Genomic DNA, 22,099 nt, shown 5'->3' with positions numbered 1-22,099 from the left:
GACCAGTCCTTGTTGCACCCATTAATGCCGAGCTCCAGGCAGGGACCAACAAGTACCATATTTTAACGTCTTTTGGTATGACGCGGTCGGGGATCGAACCCGCGACCTTCCGCACTCCGGGCGGACGCTCTAACCACTACACCACGGAGGCGGTCACACAGTCTATAGGAAAAAAGTCTGCGTATATAAGGGAATGTGTTATTGAATTTGTAACATAGAATGAAACAAATGTGTTAAGAATGCGCAAACGCAAATTCACGTTTAACATTCTACATTACAAATGAACAAAAATTGATAGACGAAGTATGTGTGCGACTGTGATAATAACATTTTAATGCCACGAACACGGATGGATGACGTCATAACGGAACTAATGTCCTGAGATTCAAACGTTGCATGAAACAAACGTGGACAGAAGGCTTCTTCAAGAAACTAAGAGATTTGGGGAATAGTGAGTGAGTGAGTTTAGTTTTACGCCGCAATCAGCACTATTCCAGCTATATGGCGGATGTCTGTATATAATCGAATCTGCACCAGACAATCCAGTGATCAACAGCATGAGCATCCATCTACACAAAGACCAATCAAGGTTATCACTGGAGTATTTTCAACATGTCAGGGCACAACCCTAAAAAGGACATTAATTTTGACAACATCACAATTGTTCATCCCAAACCTAAAACCAACTACCTAAAAGCTGCATTATGGAATGCCCAGTCTGTTAGGAATAAGGCAGTGGGCATTTATGATTCCGTTGTGGATGATAATTTGGACCTTTTGTGTTTAACTGAAACTTGGCTGAAATCAACTGGTGATGAGACCGCCCTAGCGGCGTTAGTTCCGGATGGTTACAGCTTCAAACATGTTCCACGATCATCTGGTGTAGGAGGAGGAGTTCCTGTCCTGTATAAACAGAACCTCAATATCGAATTCTGCTCTGTCTCTGCTGTTTTAAGTTCTTTTGACTGACTGACTGAATTTGCTTTTACGCCGCTTTTAGCAATATTCCAGCAACATCACGGCGGGGGACACCAGAAATGGGCTTCACAAATTGTACCCATGTGGGGATTCGAACCCGGGTCTTTGGCGTGACGAGCCAACGCTTTAACCACTAGGCTACCCCACCGTCCAGTTCTTTTGAAGTGATTGAGATGGTCATAACTACAGACACTAGATCGACAAGGATGGTGTGCATATACAGGCCCCCACCTTCAAGAGATAATAAGCTAAGTATTTCACAGTTCCATACTGACTTTTCACATCTCATTGAGACACTAAACAGCCATAAAGGTTCATTTGTTCTCTAAGGTGACTTTAATATCCACTTTGATCAATCAGTGAAGCCTGATCTCAAGAAGTGCATATCTGTTCTGAGGGCCAATGGCTTGACACAACATGTACTCCAGTCCACTCACAAAAGTGGTCGTATCATTGACTGGATAATTACTAGAGACTCTGACACTATGATTGAGAATGTCAGTGTTAAAGATCGCATGATGTCTGATCACTGTTGGATTACCTTCTCACTCTGCTTGACTCAACCTCAACCACAACATAAAACTGTATTGTGTCGAAATATCAAGTGCATTTGTCGTGACACTTTCAAGAAGGATCTCCTGGAAAGTGAGCTACTGACAAACCCTCAAGCTGATCTACAGATGTTAACTGACCTCTACGACTCTACACTGTCTGATCTCCCGGAGAAACATGCACCTGCTGTTGCCAAGACAGTGCATTGTAGGCCAAGCAATCCTTGGTATTGTGACGAAATTCGAACTGCTAAACAATCTCGACGAATTGCTGAACGAAGATGGCGCAAATCAAGGCTTCATGTTCATAGAGAACTCTACAAGCAGGAGCGCAACAATGTCAGGAGAATTATTCGTGCTGCTAATAAAACGTTTCACAATGAAACTATATTGTTTAATCTAAACAACCCCAAGTCTCTATGGTCTCACATGTTCAAACTTCTGGAACGAGAGAAAGCCTATACACTTCCTGGTGCTGAAAGGGATGCCACATTGGCTAATAAGTTCAACAGTTTTTTCACAGACAAGGTAGCTTCTATCATTAGAAGCTTTACACCGACTACTGACACTCATTCAACCAACCAACCAGCAAGTCCCAGTATGTCCTGAGTTCAGTGAATTTCAACCTTTGACAGATGAACAGGTCCTACATTTGATTAAGGACTCTAAGCCCACCACCTGTGAACTGGACCCAATACCCACTGATCTGCTGCTCCTTTTAGTGGACATAATTCTTCCTACCATAACCAGGATTATCAACACCAGTCTGGCAAGCGGATCAGTACCACAGTCTTTTAAGAAAGCATCTGTCAAACCACTTATTAAAAAATCCAACTTGGACAAAAACATAATGAAACACTATCGACCTGTTTCTAATCTGCCTTTTTTGTCAAAGATACTCGAAAAGGCAGTGAACAAGCAACTTTTGCATCACTTAGAAGAACACAATCTCATGGCCAAGTTCCAGTCCGCATATAGGAAAGCCCATAGCCGGAGACTGCTGTCCTCAGAGTACTACATGACCTCCAACAGGCTGTGGATGCTGGACAAGTTGTTGTGTTAGTTCTCCTGGACCTCTCGGCAGCTTTTGATACGGTTGACCATGATATGCTGATGCAAAGGCTGAAGATTGATTACGGAATCAGTGTCAAGGTTTTGTCATGGTTTCTTTCATATGTATCAGGACTGCAACAAACGGTTGTGATCAAGAACTCACACTCATCTACAGTCTCCGTGGACTACGGTGTCCCTCAAGGTTCTGATTTGGGACCTCTGTTGTTTACCATGTACACCAAGCAGTTGGAGGAAGTAGTCCAGAGCCACAATGTCCTACATCATCTATATGCAGATGACACTCAGATGACACTCAGATGACCGACTGCTTCAAGTTGAACACCAACTCTCCACTGACGAACATGGAGAATTGCTGTGCATCTGTCAAGGCTTGGATGAACACCAATCTCCTCAAGCTAAATGAGGACAAGACAGGTGATGTTAGTCGACCAAGCCTCCCGCCTGTCGAAGATCAATACTGCTTCTCTTCACATTGGTGACACACCCATTCCCCTCTCATCAACAGTCAAAGATCTTGGTGTCTACTTTGAATGTGATCTGTCGATGGAGAAGCAAGTCTCAGAGTTATGTAAATCTTGTTACTACCACATCCGAACCATTGGCGGTATCCGCCATCTTCTCACTGAAGATTCTACTGCTGCACTTATTCGATCTCTGATACTTTCCTGTACAACCTTCTGCTCCTTATCTCACAGGAACTCATTAATCGACTCCAGCGAATTCAAAATACTGCAGCACGCATTGTCACCAAAACCCCTAAGTATTACTCCTGTCCTGAAACGCCTTCACTGGTTACCAATCCGAGCGAGAGTTGACTTCAAGATACTGACTTTGACATATCAGTGTGTTCACAGAACAGCTCCAGTGTACCTCCAAGAACTCTTCAGGCCGTACATCCCCGGTAGACCGCTCCGCTCCAGTCACAGAGACCTGCATGTTCCTCGTTGGCACCTGAAATCATATGGTTTCCGTTCTTTCCAGGTGGCAGCGGACAAGAAATGGAACGAATTGCCCGACCATCTGCGAACATGTCAAACTCTAACTCTATTTAGATCTCACCTCAAGACTCACCTTTTTTTCAGTATCATATCACTGCAATTAGAACTCTCTGTATCCGCTATGAGCATGCCCCCGGCGGGGAATTTGGCGCTTTAGAAATACATGTATACTTATTATTATTATTATTATTGTTACAATTGGGAACCGATGACATGTGTCAACAATGTCAGCGAGCCTGACCACCCGATCTCGTTTGTCGCCTCTTACGACAAGCATGGGTTACTGAAGATCAATTCTAACCCGGATCTTCACGGGTCGATTTGGGGAATAGTTTACGTGCAAATTAATATTCGTCTCAGGCTCAGATTTACCCGTATATTATAAAATGCAAATAAAATTATGATATACGATATCAGGGTCGGATGTAGCACATTGATGTGACAATACACTTCATCCCTTTGCTTGACATTTTTTAAGTTGATTCGTAATAATCGACGCAGTGAGTGAGTTAGTTATTTCGACGCCGCTTTCAGCAATATTCCAGCTATATGGCAGCGGTCTGTAAATAATCGAGTCTGGACCAGACAATCCAGTGATCAACAGCATGAGCATCGATCTACACAATTGGGAACCGATAATATGTGTCAACCAAGTCAGCGAGCCTGACATCGATCCCGTTAGTCGCCTCTTACGACAAGCATGGGTTACTGAAGATCAATATTCTAACCCGGACCTTCACGGGTAATAATCGAAGCAAGATACTATATATAGTTTGGCATGAAAAATAAACAGCAGAACGCAGACGGCTTGCAGAGGGAGGGAGCCAATGACCTGTAACAGCGGCAGTGTTGGGTCATAAAGGTCAACGTTCGTCAATGTAGGTCAGCTATGCTGATGACCCTGATGTCAAAAGAATCTAACTTTGGATGCCTACCTTTTTGTTCAAGGTTTTGTTTATTGGTTGTTGGTTTATTTTTCACAATTTTTAGCACGATGTTCTTTTTCATGTCAAGAGCAAAAGTTGTACGTTTCATGTAATCCGACACCTTATAAATCGGTTTGCTACGTTTGCTCTCTTTTTAAAAAAAATTCAACACATTTCTAATTAAACGTTTAGCATCATCTGAATAAGCTTTCATGATGACAGCTAGAAGTGGTCAATGTGAATGATCCAAACGGTCTATCACTGTGCAGTGCACAGGTAACTATCATGAACTGCACGTGCATTTACCTTTATGACCCAACACTGCCGCTGTTACAGGTCATTGGCTCCCTCCCTCTGCAAGCCGTCTGCGTTCTGCTGTTTATTTTGTTGACAGTTACATAGACAGGTTCTTTAATACAAATGCATAAAATCGGTGATTTACAATGTGATTAGGTTGTCTGTCAAAACATCCAGTTGCAGAGTTTGAGATCGATTGGGTCATTTGATGAAGAGATATTTAAAAAAAAACGGGTCCACATGCATTTCATGCCAAACTATTTTTTTATAGGTGACAACGTCTTTATGACATTATCATGAAGTAAGAGGTTGCTATACGTAAAGCATCTTGCCCTTATTATACGATTATCTTAAATATGCTCCGCGTTTGTTTGATATATTATATTTTGCGGGGATCTGTTTTGTTTCCATGTATACACCTTTTAACAGCTGAAAGTATTGATTACTTATATTTTAATAAATTCGGCAAAATGTAATTAACACATTACTTCCTACAAATTGAAATTATGCCACAAAGAAGTATTGGCCATGTCCTCTTTTTCAAGTTCAATGTTCGCAATAAGTTATTAACTCATTATGGTTTCTCCGGCAGTTTTGAATGTTTGGATCGTACAAAAACCATACTAACGCCTGACGCCGGAACGAGAACCGACGAAACAGCTTGTCATATTCACTAGGAACAGCGATTACTCTTGGGAAAAGGATAACTCGAACAATAGGGTTCCTTTGTCAATGTAGGGCTGATCACTGGCAGCAGATGCTTGTTCTACGAGCTCTCATTGTTAATATCTACCTTTCACTTCTCGACATCCGGGAAATGTTTTACGATCAAGGCAATGGCTCAATGGACAAATGTTTTAATTATGAAGCGTTGGTAAAATTGTATGATGTGCATAGGCGGGTCCAGAGGGTGTGTGGGATGTGGGTGTCCATTTGTCCTGAGAGTTTATTAAATGACCATTTAAAGTCTCACGGAAATGAAGTGTGCACCCCACCCCCACCCAGCCTTCCTCAAGAGTGAGCACCCCCCCCCCAATTTCTCAAAAGCTGTATCAGCCCCTGATGTGTTTTTTTCTGGTATCATTACAAAGAAATACAGAATGTAAACATATTTGTTGATTTGTTGTTATAGGCCGCATTCAGCAATTATCTGGTTTATGATCAAACCTGGACCAGACAGTCCAGTGATCAACATCATGAACATCGATCTACGCATTTGGGAAACGATGACATGGGTCAGCGAGTCTGACCACCCGATCCCGTTAGTCGCCTCTTACGACAAACATGGGTTGCTGAAGATCAATCCTAATCCTAGGCCAACCTGCACGGGTTCTTAATACAAAGTCTTTTCTTAATTCTTTTTGAATTGTATAAAGGATACAGTACATCTTAGGGTGCTATCCAACATATCCTAATCATGCACTGACCTATATAAATATTCTGGCTTTTTGGTATAGACCATTTCGTTTAATAAACGCACTGAGTGATTTTGCCGGCGATCTCTTATAGAAATGCTACCGTTTCGTTATTGATTTTTCTATGACTCACTTCTTTAACAGATACACCCATGTTTCTTAATTAAAGCATGAAATGTGCAGTTTTTGAGGGGTTTTGTAATAGCAGTTCCAAGCTCTTAGTAATATGAATGCTAAATCTGCAGACAGTTTCTATTCAGACGATATTTAAAACTTTTGAATAACCATTGGGCTTACTTTGGTCTTGATTCATTAATGTTGAATTACCACTGATCGTCATGTTGCAGATTGAATCCGAGGTGTGTATGATCGTGGATTTTACAAATATGTGTGCCAGGCATGGGGAGAATAAAAACGATAAAACGGTTATCGATTTCTTCCTCCTACAAATACCGACTCTGTTTGGTTAGAGATGTTAACCGATAGAGACACATTACCACAGAATGTGGATTGGATGGAGATTGGTTGGAAATCTTTTTCGTAACGCTGTTTCGGTTGTGACGTCATTATTTGGCCAGTTATGCAATGTTGGCTGAGTAGATATTTCTTTGTTGCTGGTCAAGCATTATTAACAAGGTTGTCTGTTCCATTAATAGTCTTTCCATTGTCAATCTTCGACGTCATATATGATTAGATTGTATCTCTAAAATAATGGTAGTACTCTGTCTCATGCATGCAGCGCGTCTGGTCTTCTGAATCTTGTTAGGGGCGGTGGGGTAGCCTAGTGGTTAAAGCGTTGGCTTGTCACACCGAAGACCCGGGTTCGAATCCCCACATGGGTACAATGTGTGAACCCCATTTCTGGTGTCCCCCGCCGTGATGTTGCTGGAATATTGCTAAAAGCGGCGTAAAACCATACTCAGTCAGTCAGTCTGAATCTTGTTATCGTGAGAAAACATAGTATAGAGTTTGCAATATTTTCAGCTCTAATTTATTTAAAATGATTTTAATCTTCTGCATACAGATTATTTATTTTCGTGTAAAACTAGCTTTTCAATTTATTGCATGGTGATTACTATTTATTGCGATTATCTTACCTTGTAAATAACAGTGCAGTCATCGTCGATTTTATTACATGTATTTGTTAAAATGGCAAACATTCAATCCTCGCTGAATACCAACGTGTTGTTCAATGTCCTACCCAAAATATAATAAGTTCTTCAGTTCTTATTTTTTAGCAGTATGCAGGTCGGGTTTCTATAGAGTTGTCTACCTTCGTTGAATTTATTGATTCCGAAAACATCCGAGGTTGCCCGAACATTGATTATTCTCACAATCAAGTGACGTAGTGAGCTATGCCTGTGGTGTCAACATTGCCTGCCTCCGCTCATTATTTGGCTGAAACTCAGCAAAACGGGCACGGGATTGCTTCGTTTACCAACGATTGCTCTTCCCTGGGCAATCATTTACGTTTTTGGTCATTCGTAAGTGTTGCCCATGTTCCACAAATGCTAGAATTTACTATCAAAATGGTTTGTTTACATCTGAACAGAGGTCATAGCGAGCTCCCAGCCGTAGCATGGCTGTGTTGATGTTTTCATTTGATTGGACGGTGTACGGGCTACGCAGCTGCTTGTTGTTATAATCGGTTATTTCTGGATATAATTATTCCTACAAGGCTGTCGAAGAATCTGTAAATGCACCAGCCCTTTGTAGAATCTCATTGTCAAGGTCAGCTTAGTTGTAAACTAAGCAGACGATTTTTTACTGTCAAACCTCCAAACAGCTGACTGAGTGCGAGCGATGCGTCTCCATTTGGTAGGAAATTTTCCTTTGTGTGAGCATATCGGTTTACAGGCCAACAAAAAAGCATTGATTACAGGTGGTAGTAGTGCACACGATTTGACATGCTTGCTGATGTGGTTATTATTGTAGTTGTCTCCATTTGTTTCTACAATATGGAACCGTTTGTCAAGATGGCTAACTGTTGAGAGCAGAGATAGGACCATTTCCTGTGTTTTCATAAGTAGGCCACCATTAATCCAGGAAATAAGCATATATATAGATTTCCAAAGGCAAGTATGATATTTTGTTGTGCAGTCATCATTCTGTTGTGATCTTGCTTGGAGATGAATCTGGTTGCAAATTCCATTGTCTATCTGCAATCTGCATGTATTTATTTATTGCAGATATTAGTCTAAATGCTTCATTAATAATCTTGCTTAAAATATGCCATATGATTTAGTAGACCATGACACTCCCAGTTTTGTGTTTCATATTGGCAGTTAGCTGGTTCATTAATTCTGAGATTGCACATATGCAATGCTATGCTGTAAAAGATTAATGAACTTGAAATAATTTTGTTCTCAATTTCTGTGTTTACCCAAATTAGTGTTAATTTCAATGTAAGTTGTTTTTATTCCGTTAAAGATGTTTTATGGAGAAACGTTGACACAGAAAATGTATTATTTTCCCACTATTTGCATTTTTTTAGATGTTTTCTAATGTAAAAAGTTTGTTTTTCAGCTGCCCATTGTATTCACAGAATTATTTCCTTTAGATATGTCCCAGAAAATTTATTGACAATTGAAAAATTTGAAATTTTCGACAAAGATAGCAATTGTGTATGCAATTTGTAGTGAACAGAAAACTGCTATGTGATTTAGATAACACCCATATATTCCTACAAATAACACATTTAGTCATTTCAAGTATTTGCCCTCCGCTGTGTAGTGCCTTTGATGGATTCCTATGAAACTATTTCTTGTCATTTTAAATCCTGCACAAAATATCTCCTGTAGTGCTAGATGCTTTTCCATGGTGCATTTATATGTATTTGTCTGCATTAACACACTTCTATTATATATTACTTCACCTGTTTATTTGAAAATTACCCAAATCTTATTATCACATAGTTCAGACTTACAGTAACTTGTTAACACGTTAGATTGATTTTTCATTCCATGACTGGGGGTTGGGACAGAACTGGCTTATTCCATATTGGCTCCATAAAATTATTTTAGTTGTAGAAATGACCTGATTTTAGTCACAAGGTCTTGTGATTTGTGTCCATATTTGAGACTAAGCTTGAAAGTCATGGGGCAATAGTCTTAACATTGGTGTAAAAATAAGAGATGAAGTATGTTTCAGAGGTGGTGGGACTATGGGTTGAAATACTGTTACACACCACAGACCCTTAATTTCATGGAAAGATACAGAAAATACACCCAACTCATATTTCTACTGGTTCAATGGTTATATTACAATTTTTAAACCATTCTGATGATAAACTGTTTCTTTTGCTGTGCATTCCGAGCCAGGGATATACTGTCCATACACATATTTTGACAAATGGAACTGGCACGATAATAGGTTATGCAAATTGATAATGCGATGTGCCGTTGAGATTGACATCCAATGGTTGAGGGAAAAAATACCAGCGCCTTCAGCATGCACTAGTGCGTGGTTATGTGCGCTATATAAATATCCTATAATAATAAAAATTATGGAGAAATTATGTTCAATAAACTCATGGCTTTATTCAGGGAAATTGCTGAAATATTTTGATTCTGGTAGTAGATATATCATACAGAATGCAGAATATGCTGTTACCATTAGTTTCTGATAGTAAATCGATCCTTATTTCAGTATATTTACATGTTTGAATAATTTTGAACCTGTCATCAATTTGTTTTTTGATAAGTTATCAGCAAAGTCAAGATATAATGTTAAATAATGGGGTAGCTTGATAGCAGTATTGTGTCACGATGAGTAACTGGTTATTCATGTCCTTTGTCCAGAGCTGCTTTGTTGTGAAGTTACCTGCCACGAGTTCGGACAGATAAATCTTTCTTGATTTAAAACAGCTGACACCAAATTGACACTTTTCTTCTTTGTGATTTAATAAATTCACTCATTGAGGATTATTGATAATCTGAGCTTAGGCATTTGTAAAAATTCTACGTTTTGTTCATTAGCAGTGTGGCTTTAGTAGTGCAGAGGTATCAAAGCATTGTAATAGATGGGAGACTCTATAAAGGATAAAGTTTTCTTTGTGATGCATTTTCTAAAACATATTAACCAAATTACTACAATTTTGCAAAGTTAGGGATTAAGCTTGACATGATAAGAGGCTGATATTTGGCCCCAGGTCTAGAGGAAATATTTGTAAAACATTCCGAGTTCATGTTAATGTTGTGTCATTGTGGAAGTAACTTCTGTTTCAATGGTAACAGCGTCGCTAGAGAGGTTAAGGCTTTAATTTTATTCTAAAGTTTACACTTTACAGTCTTGAGTCAATATTAAATTACAATCTTAATATACCAATGAATTATGGAAAAAATGAGCTTTTAGTAAATCCAGTTTGAACAAAATCCATCCTTTCATCTAAATATTTCCCAGTTTGTCTTACATGGGTGGTTAGTTTCAATTTCTAAATAAATCTGTCCACCCTCAATGTTAATGATTTCAGCCCCTAGAAGATGTATGTAGTGGTGTATGTAAGATGGAAATTGGTGTCATTAGAAATATTTATTCATGTTCTCTCAAAAAATCTAATTATAACATGTGAAACTAAACTGACGGAAATCATGTAAGCGAAAGCAAGGGTTTTTTTTTGTTCCTTGTACAAATGTTAACAGGAAAGTGTGAAAATAGAATGTCAAACTTTGAATCCTTGAGAGAAGTTAGTACATCACAAAACAAATCTGATGTATAAGATCACCCCTTGAAAATCATATGTACATATTTCAACCATGAAAAATACTGTATTTACCATACAAAAATTGTGGAAACGAAAATGATTGTAGTTGGGATGGGGGTTAGTGGATTGGTCTCAGGGATGTTTTATATTGTCCTCCCCTTTTTCTTTTTTTCATAGCACCCCACTCTCCACCCAAGTCAAGTGTGTGAATTACAGGAAATTGAAGATGAATATCATTTCCTCGTTATATGCCCCTTATACAAAAGCATAAGATTAAAATATCTTATCATTATAATTGCACAAATGTCACTGTTCAGAAATATATAAATTTGTTGGGTGTCTGTTCATCATTTATACTTCACAATTGTGCTATGTTTATTAAGGAAGCTCTTCTACAGAGAAAATTACAGCTCAATATGTAAATTCGTATAAAGTGTATCAAAATGTCACGACAAAATTTGTTTGAAATGTATTATACGTGGGCCAATGGCCTTTCTATTGAATAAATGATTGAAATTGAACTCTCCACCCATCTCTAACAAAGGACCATTCCTTAATGATTGCAAATTTCACAAGCATGAGCAGTGACAAAAATATATTGAAACAATTGCAAAAGCGAGCTTCCAGTTTTGACAAACCTTATGAATTACAGTAAGGGAATAGTAAGATGTGTATAACTTTGGAAGCAAAACAAACCAAACTTATCTTCACCAGTTCAGTGAACATTGTAGGCCAAATTGTGTGTTATGCTTGTATAATGATACTGTGAGGATAGATGTGAGTTTCTATAGAAGATCAGTGTGCCCATAGATCACACAAAGCATGTTTCAACAGGCAATAAGGTTTCAGTTAGGACCCCGGAGTAAGCTGTGCATGTCCTGTCTTTCCACATATTGTTGCCTTTGACATTTGTTTTCAGTTTTAGAATGTTTAAAAAGATGGCTATGAATTAACTGGGGCTTATGATGTGGTGTACATCATGTTTATGCTGGGGAAAATCCTTTTATTGCTTTTCCAATCCTCAAGAGCTTGTGATTTTTAACATTAAGCATGCTTAAAGGCCTCTAAAGATACCAAAATGGCTTTAGTGTATGTTTCAAAAATTTAAATGCCAGTGATCCTGGCAATCTTCCAAGTGAGTCAGTTAAATTATGAGTGTTAAAATTAGTTACAAATTGTAAAAGGAATATCACCTTACAATTATGGCATGAAAAATAAAATAACTTGTGAAAGCTTTCCTGAATATATTTGAGAATAAGAAAAACATGCGTTTCTTAATTTCTGAATCTTTTTTAAATAACAGTAATATTTAATAATATACAAAGCTGTCAAGCTGTTTCTGAATTGTATTGTCATAGCATGACGTGTATGTCTTTCATGTTATTGCTGGGAAACTCTGAAATATGATTGATGAGTAACAATTGGTTGTGTTATTTGTTTTCCAGACATTATGAATATACACAACCAGGGACCACGTCAAGTGTTTCTTTACAACCACGGACGCACACACTGGACCCAGGGAGGACCCATCTTTTATGATCATAGACGTATCAATCATCAAGTAGCAATCGGAACTGGACAATTTCAGGGACAGTGGTTTCGGGGCCCCGTAGTTCCAGCTGGCCCACAGAACTCTCCTCCATTCCAGAATTTTCGTGTGAATATTTCATGGAACGGTCCTCTTAACGGTCCCTTTCACAACAACCTGAATATACATTTTGGTAGGAACTTTGTCAATCGTGTTCACTACAGAACAAATATGATTGGTGGAAGACAGGCACCCCAGCCAATGCTAGGGGTTGATGAGGACACAGAGTTGTGTTTCATCTGTGGTGACTATCTCCAGAACTGTAATGAGCCTGGTGTTCACATGTGTGATGGGGGACGAGACAGTTCTTCCAGGTGTAATCAAAATGCAAGACATTCATCTGATGCAGACCAAAGGCAGGCAGAAATTAACAAAGACAATAATATCAAGACAAAGTTAGGTGAGGAAAGCATGTAGTTTTGAAACTTCTCGTCATAAGCATTGATTTGTTGCTTGTGATTCATGGATGAGGTTAATTCTCAGGAAGAGAAAGGAAAACGAAAGTATCCCAAATGGAGCAGGTCCCTAGTACCCTATGCTTTTCATAAGTGCCAACTTGCCCATGATTTCAACTCATGGGGATCCGAAATGGAGTAGGTCTCCCATACCCTATGTATTTCATAAGAGCCAACATTCCCATGATTTCTCTCACTGGTTTCAACTAATGAGGCCCCAAATAAGAGTAGGAACCCAGAAGCCATGGCAGGATTGACATGTTGGGTCAGTCAGACTTGGTAACTTGGTTGATTTCATTTCATCATGTTCCAATCCGTAATATCATTACTCATGAGAAATAATGCACTGGTTTCGACCAGTAAAGAACTGGGTTAGAATTGGTCTTCAGCAGTCCCTGCTTCTTGTAAGAGGCGACTAACGGGATGGGGATCAGGCTTGCTGACTTGGTTGATACGTCATTGTATCTCGATTGTGTACATCTATGCTCATGTTGTTGATCACTGAATTGTCTGATCTAGACTTGATTATTTACACACTAGTGGTGGTCCGATTAATTGAAATAATCGAAGATTGGTCGCAATGACTAAACGACCAAGCAATCGATCATGTTTTCTCATAATCGAACACAAACAATTCTGGAACACTTGTTTGCATTAACAATATTTTTCACAAGGTTGGTTTTGTCTATTACATTTCATAAACATTACAAGCTCGTTCCAAGTCAGGATTGAATTTATCTTAAAGACTTATACAAATTTATGTTCCTAACATATTAGTCATCCTTTAAAGATGTTAAAATTGCACATGCATTTTGTGGAATTTGCAAAAAGACTCATAAAAACTACATATTTTTTTCTTTGTTTTTTTGTGCAGTCACAAACATAACCAGAAAAAATTGATCAATGATGCTGACCAATTATTTTCGATGATTGATCGGTTGTAATAAACCAATCATCAATTATGAGATTTTATCCAATTCCCAACACTATTTAGTATTACACACCACCGCCATATAGCTGGAATATTGCTGAGTGCAACCTACACTTAATGTATTTTTTCTATACCAAGCTAAATCATTTACCATCATCAGTATTTCAGAGATTTCCTTATATTGTACTCCCTCAATAAGTGTTGTGGGTGTGGTGCTACTGTTTTGCCAGCCACAGCCTGGTTTAAGCAGGAGGGTCACTACCAAGTCAAAACGATGAAAACTTTGACTGCATCCTACAAACAGCACTATTTCTCAAGCAACATACTTCGCAGCCTTATTGCTGTAGACTCGACTGGGTGTTTCAATATCAGGCATTGCTAGTGTTCACACAAAAATCCTGCATACGTATAAGGTTGAATTGACTTCCATGAGTAGTACATGACCTTATATCAATGCTTGACTGACAGTGGAAGGTAATGTATACCAAGTGTTAACATTGATTATTTGCAGACCAGTGTGAAATTGCGGAAATGATACTGTAGCAGGAAACAACATTGGTTAAAACCTCAAAAGAAATACATTTTATTGCAAACAATGACAGGGGTGGAAATAACTTTAAAATTGCTAGTGTACTCCGGTACAGTGGCACATATAAAATCACTTGCCCTGATAATATTTCCACTATACCGGTACTGTCCGTTTTCTTGTTGATTTTTAAAATAAACTACATTATTAACATTGGAATATCAACTGGACACCGGTATAGTGTGATATACAAATTTGCTTGCCCGAAAGAAAAAAACACTGGACTCGGGCATCGGGCAATGGGTTATTTCCACCCCTGAATGATAGGGGACCTTTCATAATTAATGGCAAGGGTGGTTGAGGATTATTTTTATGGAGAAGCATGAACAATGTGAATGACACCCCCTAAATTTATCTACAAGGTAACTACTCCCCCATCCCCTGCATGTCATTTACAAAATCAATGACCCACCCTCACCCCTTTGTAGATGTGACCCTCCCTACCTCCCCAGAACAAAATGGGTGACCCCCTACCCCCAAAGTCATCATCACCCCCACTAGCCATAAATTATGAACTGTCCCAACATAGGCTACATCATATATGTGCTGGGGTGGTTGGGTAACCTGGTGGTTAAATTAGCCTTCACTTGTCATGCCGAAGACCTGGGTTTGATTCCTCACATTGGTACAATGTGTGAAGCCCATTTCTGGTGTCCCCCGCCGTGATATAGCTGGAATATTGCTAAAAGCAGGGTAAAACCAAACTCACTCACTCACTCTTACACATATATTCAGCAGAGCCAAGTCGTGATGGATCATCTTGCCTCCAATCTGTTTGCTTGCAGCTGCTGTTAATACTCGTCATAGGGATTCTAGATTTGTGTAGGTCCCTCAACAAATAATGTTGGTTGAAAGATGTGATTGATTTAATGGATGGAGAGGTCAGTATGGTCTGACTCTGTGACTTGGCTGATTGCCTGTTATTGTACCCTAACAGCATGGATCGTTGCTTATGATCATTGGATTGTCAGGTCCAGACATGATCATGTACAGGCCACTATCATATACAGACAGAATATTGCTGACTGCAGCATTGAAAGTAAATAAATCAAAGTGTAAGCCTCATAACTACCGGCACTAAATACAAGTCAGGGTTTTACATAGCTCTTCAAAACTGGGATTCCTGGGGACTCGGGCATATTTTTTTGATAGTCCATTTCGAAAATTGGGAGTCCATCAATTTGCAGTGTAGGAAAGATGTAGAAAATCTAGCCTGGCCACAGGACTGGCAGGTCAAATTTTTTACCAGTCCTGCCAAAATCTAGCCTGTCCTCCAAATATAAATAAAACACCTCCGGCAGTAAATATTCAAAAAGGTTATAATCATTATATATATGTCATTGGTTTGCTAAAATTGACCCGACATGAGGACAGACTAGATATTTTTTTAACCCGTCCTCCACAAAATTCACCCGTCTCGGACGTTGGGACGGGCTATCTTTCCTACACTGCAATTTGCTCGAAATCAATGATCATGGATGCTTCCCATTTGATAATGATTATGCTGTAATATGTGTTAGTTTCAATGTCTATAGAATAATGATTGTAATATGGGATTTCATTACAAAATCATAATGTTCTTTCTAGTTCTTTCCCAGAAGAAAACTATATAGTGTGAATGAGTGCCCCCCCCTCTGAAATATATGAAAAAAGTGTGGAATATTGTTATGTATAAAACTGACTACCCCCATACCTCCCAAGAACATAATGGGTGACCGCCCTTAAAATCATCGTCACCCCTAGCCATGAATTATGAACTGACCCTTATGTTGAAAATTCAAACTTTTAGGGGGTTCCAATTGCATGTCCTGTTGGAAAAAAACATAAGATTTCTGTTACTGCCATACGTTATGACACATGTATGCAGATGTTGACGTTCAAAATTACTCATGCTCATACAAATGGAGACTCAAAAATAGATTGACGTTGCAAAGACACCTATTTAGAACTGGCTTTTTATAGCGTACCCAAAGTTCTATTTGAAAACAGTGGAAATAGTCCCATCTTTGTAAACAGGCGAATGAGATATTCCAGTATATCTGTTTTTTGTAATAAAATAATATTAGATGAATATACTCCGAAAAACATTGTATGGCCCATATTGCAGAAGTTGACGTCCATAAATTAATGCCCCCTTTATTAGAATAGATCGCTACAACAGTGTACAAGTTTCAACCCAGCTGCCTGTCAGTGTTATGATGTTGCTCATATTTTTATTAGATTTTCTGGTCATTGCTGGAATATTTATCGGTTTCTGTCATATGGCAAGAATATCTTAAAGCGCATCATTTGACAACAAACAAATTATAGTGTCAGCCTCTGAACTATCAAAAACCAGCCTGTAGTAATGTTCTCAGCATCGTGTAATACACTCATATTTTTTACTCTGTATGGACCAGGGGCGGTGGGGTAGCGTAGTGGTTAAAACATTTGCTCGTCACGCCGAAGACCCGGGTTAGATTCCCCACATGGGTACAATATGTGAAGCCCATTTCTGGTGTCCCCGGCCGTGATATAGCTGGAATATTGTTAAAAGAGGCGTAAAACTGAACTCACTCACTCACTCACTGTATGGACCATTATCAAGTCTTGTTCAGCTGGGGTGGCTTTATAGTAAAAGCATACACTTGTCCCACTGAAGACACAGGTTCTATTTCCATGGGTACATTTTGAAGCTATGGATGTTACTTAAATATGGCAAAATATGGCTTAAAACAAAAACTGTCGGCTGGCCTGCTTGTACAGCCATCATGAATTTATGATCTTCTTTGTGATGTCACATGTTTGTCAGTTACATTACTGACCCTGATTGTACTTTGACTTACTGCAATTAAAGGATCGGTGGGGTAGCCTAGTGGTAAGTGTTTGCTCGTCACGCTGAAGAACTGGGTTTGATTCCTCACATGGGTGCAATGGAAGGAGCCCATTTCTGGCGTTTCTCGCTGTGCTATATCTTAGATAATGCTAAAATCGGTGTAAAACCATACTCACTCAATGCACTCAAAGTCTGATGGCAGGCACAAGATAGATCTAATTGTCACACATAAAAAGATTAAGACTTGTAACTTGTAATGTTAAATTTGTTATATATGTCACTATCGAGTGTACAGGATTAAAGAGTTTAAAGGCAGTGTACACCCTTCCATCATATCAGGTTGCACAAGCCAATTCAGGCCATAAAATCTTCGACACCCATCTAAGACACATTTAACTACGTATGTATTGAGCACTTGGGAGTTAGACACAATGCTGTAACGTCACAATCTTAATCAGTGAATGTCCAGTGTCAGTATCAGTTGTATGGAGAATGAGTTGGGTGACATTTAATCCCATTAATACTAGGGATGTCACGATACGTAAGTTTCATGAATCGATACGTATCACGATATCCATGTCACGATTCGATACGTATCACGATACCTATTTTCGCAGCATTATTGTGTAATTGAACATTAATATTTCATATATTATAATTGTCCATGTAAAGATCAACATTATTGATTCTCAGAGATTAAAAGTTCTAATTTCCCATCTTTGTGCATGAAAAATTATAATTTATAACTCTCATAACATGAAAACACATGATACAAATGCAAAATGTAAATGATGCATAACAATATTTAAACCGATACTTTCAAAACTAATTTGAATGTATTGATAATTGTATCGTCTTAGAAAAACTATCGATGCATCGATGTATCGTGGCATCCTTAATTAATACTCCTTTGTGTTTACTTGTATATCTCTGGTAAATGAATTTGTACAGAGTATAAGTATTTTATATGAAGCAGAAACGTGTGTCCACACTGTCCAGTGTGCACTAATGTTTGGAACTGATGTAGAAAAAATATTTTTGATGCCAGATTTTAGGGTCAAGCAAAACTATTAATGGTAAATATTCATGCTCAAAAAGCTAAATCTATCATGAAATCTTACCATGCAGTATGCTACACCATTTAAGTACTCTACGGGAACTTCATATATCCTATAAGGACCTGTGAAATGAGTGAGTGAGTGAGTTTGGTTTTACACTACCTTTAGCAATATTCCAACAATATCACGGTGGGGGAACCAGAAATGGTCTTCACACATTGTGCCCATGTGGGGAATCGAACCTGGGTCTTTAGCATAACAAGCAAATGCCTTAACCACTAGGCTACCCCACCGCCTCTCCAATAGAAATGTCACGCCGAAGACCCGGGTTCGAATCCCCACATGGGCACAATGTGTGAAGCCCATTTCTGGTGTCCCCCGCTGTGATGTTGCTGGAATATTGCTAAAAGCGGTGTAAAACCAAACTCAGTCAGTCAGTCCAATAGAAATGAGTAACTTGTGGTCCTCTCTGACGTTTTTTGAAGGGGCAGTGGGGTGGGTTAATGGTTAAAGCTTCCGCTTGTCATGCCGAAGACCTGGGTTTGATTCCCCACATGGGTATAATGTGTAAAGCCCATTTCTGGTGTCCCCGCCGTGATATTGCTGGAATATTGCTAAAAGTGGCATAAAACCATACTTTTAGATTCTTGCAGTGTGCAAAATAGTTTCCAATTTTTGCTAGCAAGTCAAGCTAACTATGCCTGAAAGTTACTAACCCACAAAATAATTTACTAGTCCGAAATTTTAATGTGGAAACTAAGCAAAAGATTACAAAAATAGATGAGAAAAAGATATTGTCGCCATGACACTGGTTTCATCATTAAGCTGCTACATGAATTAAAAGTCTATTATAACTTAACAAGTCGGAGAGTAATAGATTTACAAAATGAACCCATGAAAATTCATTAGCCAATCAGTGACTGTGGAGATTCTCTGGCCCAACTGGATTTTTACTAGCCACCGGGTTGCGGGCCAGTGGCTATTTCGCACACTGCTTTCTTGTAAGTCACGGTAAACCCTTGCTATACACAAGAAGCGCATCATATGGACATTATGAAGCTGATACATCAGTGCTGGGATCAGCAGCTGTTGCCTGTGACAGACTGCCTTATAATTTACCAGTCGTAGATGAAAAAACAAAAACACTGTTCATATCACAGAGCTCCAGGATAAGATCTGTTTTTGTGTAAAATACTCAAAATATATCAACCCAATGAATTTTTGGCTTCTTGCGCACTGATATGCATGAATTATTTACAATAATCATTAGTAAAAAAACATATTTTTCAGCTTCAGTACCCTTATACATTTGTCTTTATACATTTATATTTATTTATCAAATGCAGACAGTGCCTATTCATTAATGCTAACCTGTGGAGATCCACGTTAGAGTTGATCTTCATGCTTGTTGTAAGAGGCGAGTAACGGGATCGGCTCGCTGACTTGGTTGACACATTTCATCGTATCCCAATTGCGTAGATCAATGTTCATGTTGTTGATCACTGGATTGTCTTGTCCAGACTTGATTATTTACAGACTACCACCATGTAGCAGGAGTATTGCAGAGTGTGGCGTAAACCTAAACTCACTCACTCACTCATTAATGCTTCTGCAGAGGATATTGCACGGTTTTGAAGGCTGCAACGAATACACTATGAGGCGAATGCGATATATTTTATTAATATATAGTAGCAAATACAAATATTTATTTATGAATGCTTTGTGATTAAGTTGAAACATTTAAATGATCTGTTCAATAAGAAAGCAATACATTGCAAACAATGCCACTTAGAGCTCAATGACAGCGCTGTGAGGGTTCCACTTCAAAATAACACAAGTTATGCTACTGCATGGCTTGGATATGTTCCATTTTGCGTATCTCACTTAGATACACAACAAATTGTTCCATAAACACTTCCTTAACATATTCATAAATATTCGAATCTAGTGAATACATGAGTAAATTGTAACAGGACTAAGGGTAACGTCTTTCTTATTGTATCAAACATGTAATACTGATGTGGGATTATGCAATGTTAAAGTAGCAGCATGAAAGAAGAATACCAGCAGAATACCAGTGGCTTAGGATTTCACTCACTGATGAACTTGACAAACAATCAAAATGCTCCATTTGAATGTGAGGTTGACATAGATCTACAAGTTGCAGTTTTACCTTACAAGCACTTCTATTTACAAGCTTTTATGAGTAATATGTTTAGCTGTTTGCTATTTTCTTATGCTACAAGATGTTCAAGGTGTACCTGTGAGGAGATTTCAAAGGCGAGGTTATTATTTCTGCATGTTAAAACCATGTAAAACAGTGCAGTTTGAATGGACGTCTTTTATCAAAGTATTGTTGCATTCTGACTAGTGTTGGGAATTGGTGAAAATCCCATAATTGATGATTAGTTCATTACAACCGATCAATCATTGAAAATAATTGGTTAGCGTCATTTATCAAATTTTACTGGTTAATTTTGTTGGCGCAAAAACAAAAAGAAAAAAAACCATGTAGTTCTTTGATTTTTTCTCTTTTAGCAAATTGTACATCTTTAAAGGATGACTAGTATAATAGGAACATTAATTTCTTGGAGTCTTTAAGATACATTCAATCATGACTTGGAACGAGCTTGTACTTGAAGTTGTAGTGCTTATAACAGACAAAACCAACCTTGTGAAAATATTATTAATGCAAAAAGTTTTCCAGAATTGTTTGTGTTCGATTATGAGAAAACATGATCGATTGCTTGGTCGTTTAGTCATTGCGACCAATCTTCGATTCTTTCAATTAATCGGACCACCACTAATTCTGACTTGCCACAAAATATAATTATTAATGGTATATTCATACTTGCATGGAGAAATGATGGACTAGATGTTGTAAAAAGTCATCTGATTCATGTCATTAAATAACAATGGTCAAGTCAAAAAGGGGCAATGGGGAATTAACTCACAGTGCCATTGCATCAGATTAACAAAGTCTGTTAAGAACTACCTTAGTATGGGTGAGTCATGTAGTTCATGACAGCAAAGGGGCAGTGGGGTAGCCTAGTGGTTAAAGCGTCATCGCTCGTCACGTAAGAGACCCGGGGTCGATTACCCACATGGGTACAATGTGTAAAGCCCATATTGCTGTAATAAAACTAATAGTGCTAAAAACGGCGTAAAACTGAACTCGATCAAGTCAAACAATGGCGTAATATTTGGAGCCGCTATTAGGTTTTAGGGTAAGGTAAGTAAAGAGGTATTAGGTATTAATGTGAGTGAGTAATGTGCGAATAGGTTTTGATGAGAGGTAAGCATGTTTAGGTTTTGACGTGAGGTAAGGGCCATTAGGTGTTAATGTGAATAGCTGCGAGCAAGTTAAAGAATCGATGAAAGGTATGCACCATTAGATTTGGACGTGGGGTAGATGCCAATAGCTCCCCAGCAGGCACATCAACGTTGTTTCAACGTTGAGAATAGGTTGATCCTCAACGTTGAAAATAGATTGAAAATAGGTTGTACATGAAAGTTTTTTTGACGTAGATATCCGACGTGGAATCAACGTTGAAGTTTGACCGATTATCAACGTTGAAAAAAGGTTGATCCTCAACGTTGAAAATAGGTTGTATATGAAAGTTTTTTTGACGTAGATATCCGACGTGGAATCAACGTTGAAGTTTGACCGATTATCAACGCTAGCGTAATAGGTTGATCCTCAACGTTGAAAATGGATTGAAAAT

At 38.5% G+C, this 22,099-nt stretch overlaps 1 protein-coding gene across 3 annotated transcripts in view; it reads left to right on the top strand.

Moving 5' to 3' along the window:
* The first annotated feature begins 7,583 nt into the window (after nt 1-7,583).
* LOC124257984 overlaps nt 7,584-22,099 on the top strand; it is a 30,992-nt gene continuing 16,476 nt past the window's right edge. The window contains exons 1-3 of one of the 3 annotated variants that reach the window (XM_046692063.1): nt 7,584-7,723; nt 8,175-8,314; nt 12,387-12,929. In XM_046692063.1, the coding sequence (XP_046548019.1) occupies nt 12,392-12,929 (538 nt within the window). In that variant the 5' untranslated portion in view covers nt 7,584-7,723; nt 8,175-8,314; nt 12,387-12,391. Of the gene's footprint in view, nt 8,058-8,174; nt 8,315-12,386; nt 12,930-22,099 lie in introns of all 3 variants that reach the window. The other 2 variants (XM_046692061.1, XM_046692062.1) reach the window with 2 other exon arrangements.

This window comes from Haliotis rubra, unplaced genomic scaffold, assembly GCF_003918875.1.
Source record: "Haliotis rubra isolate DU_JTF1 unplaced genomic scaffold, ASM391887v1 Scf68, whole genome shotgun sequence".
NCBI lineage: Eukaryota > Metazoa > Mollusca > Gastropoda > Lepetellida > Haliotidae > Haliotis > Haliotis rubra.
This window is presented reverse-complemented; position numbering and strand designations above follow the sequence as displayed.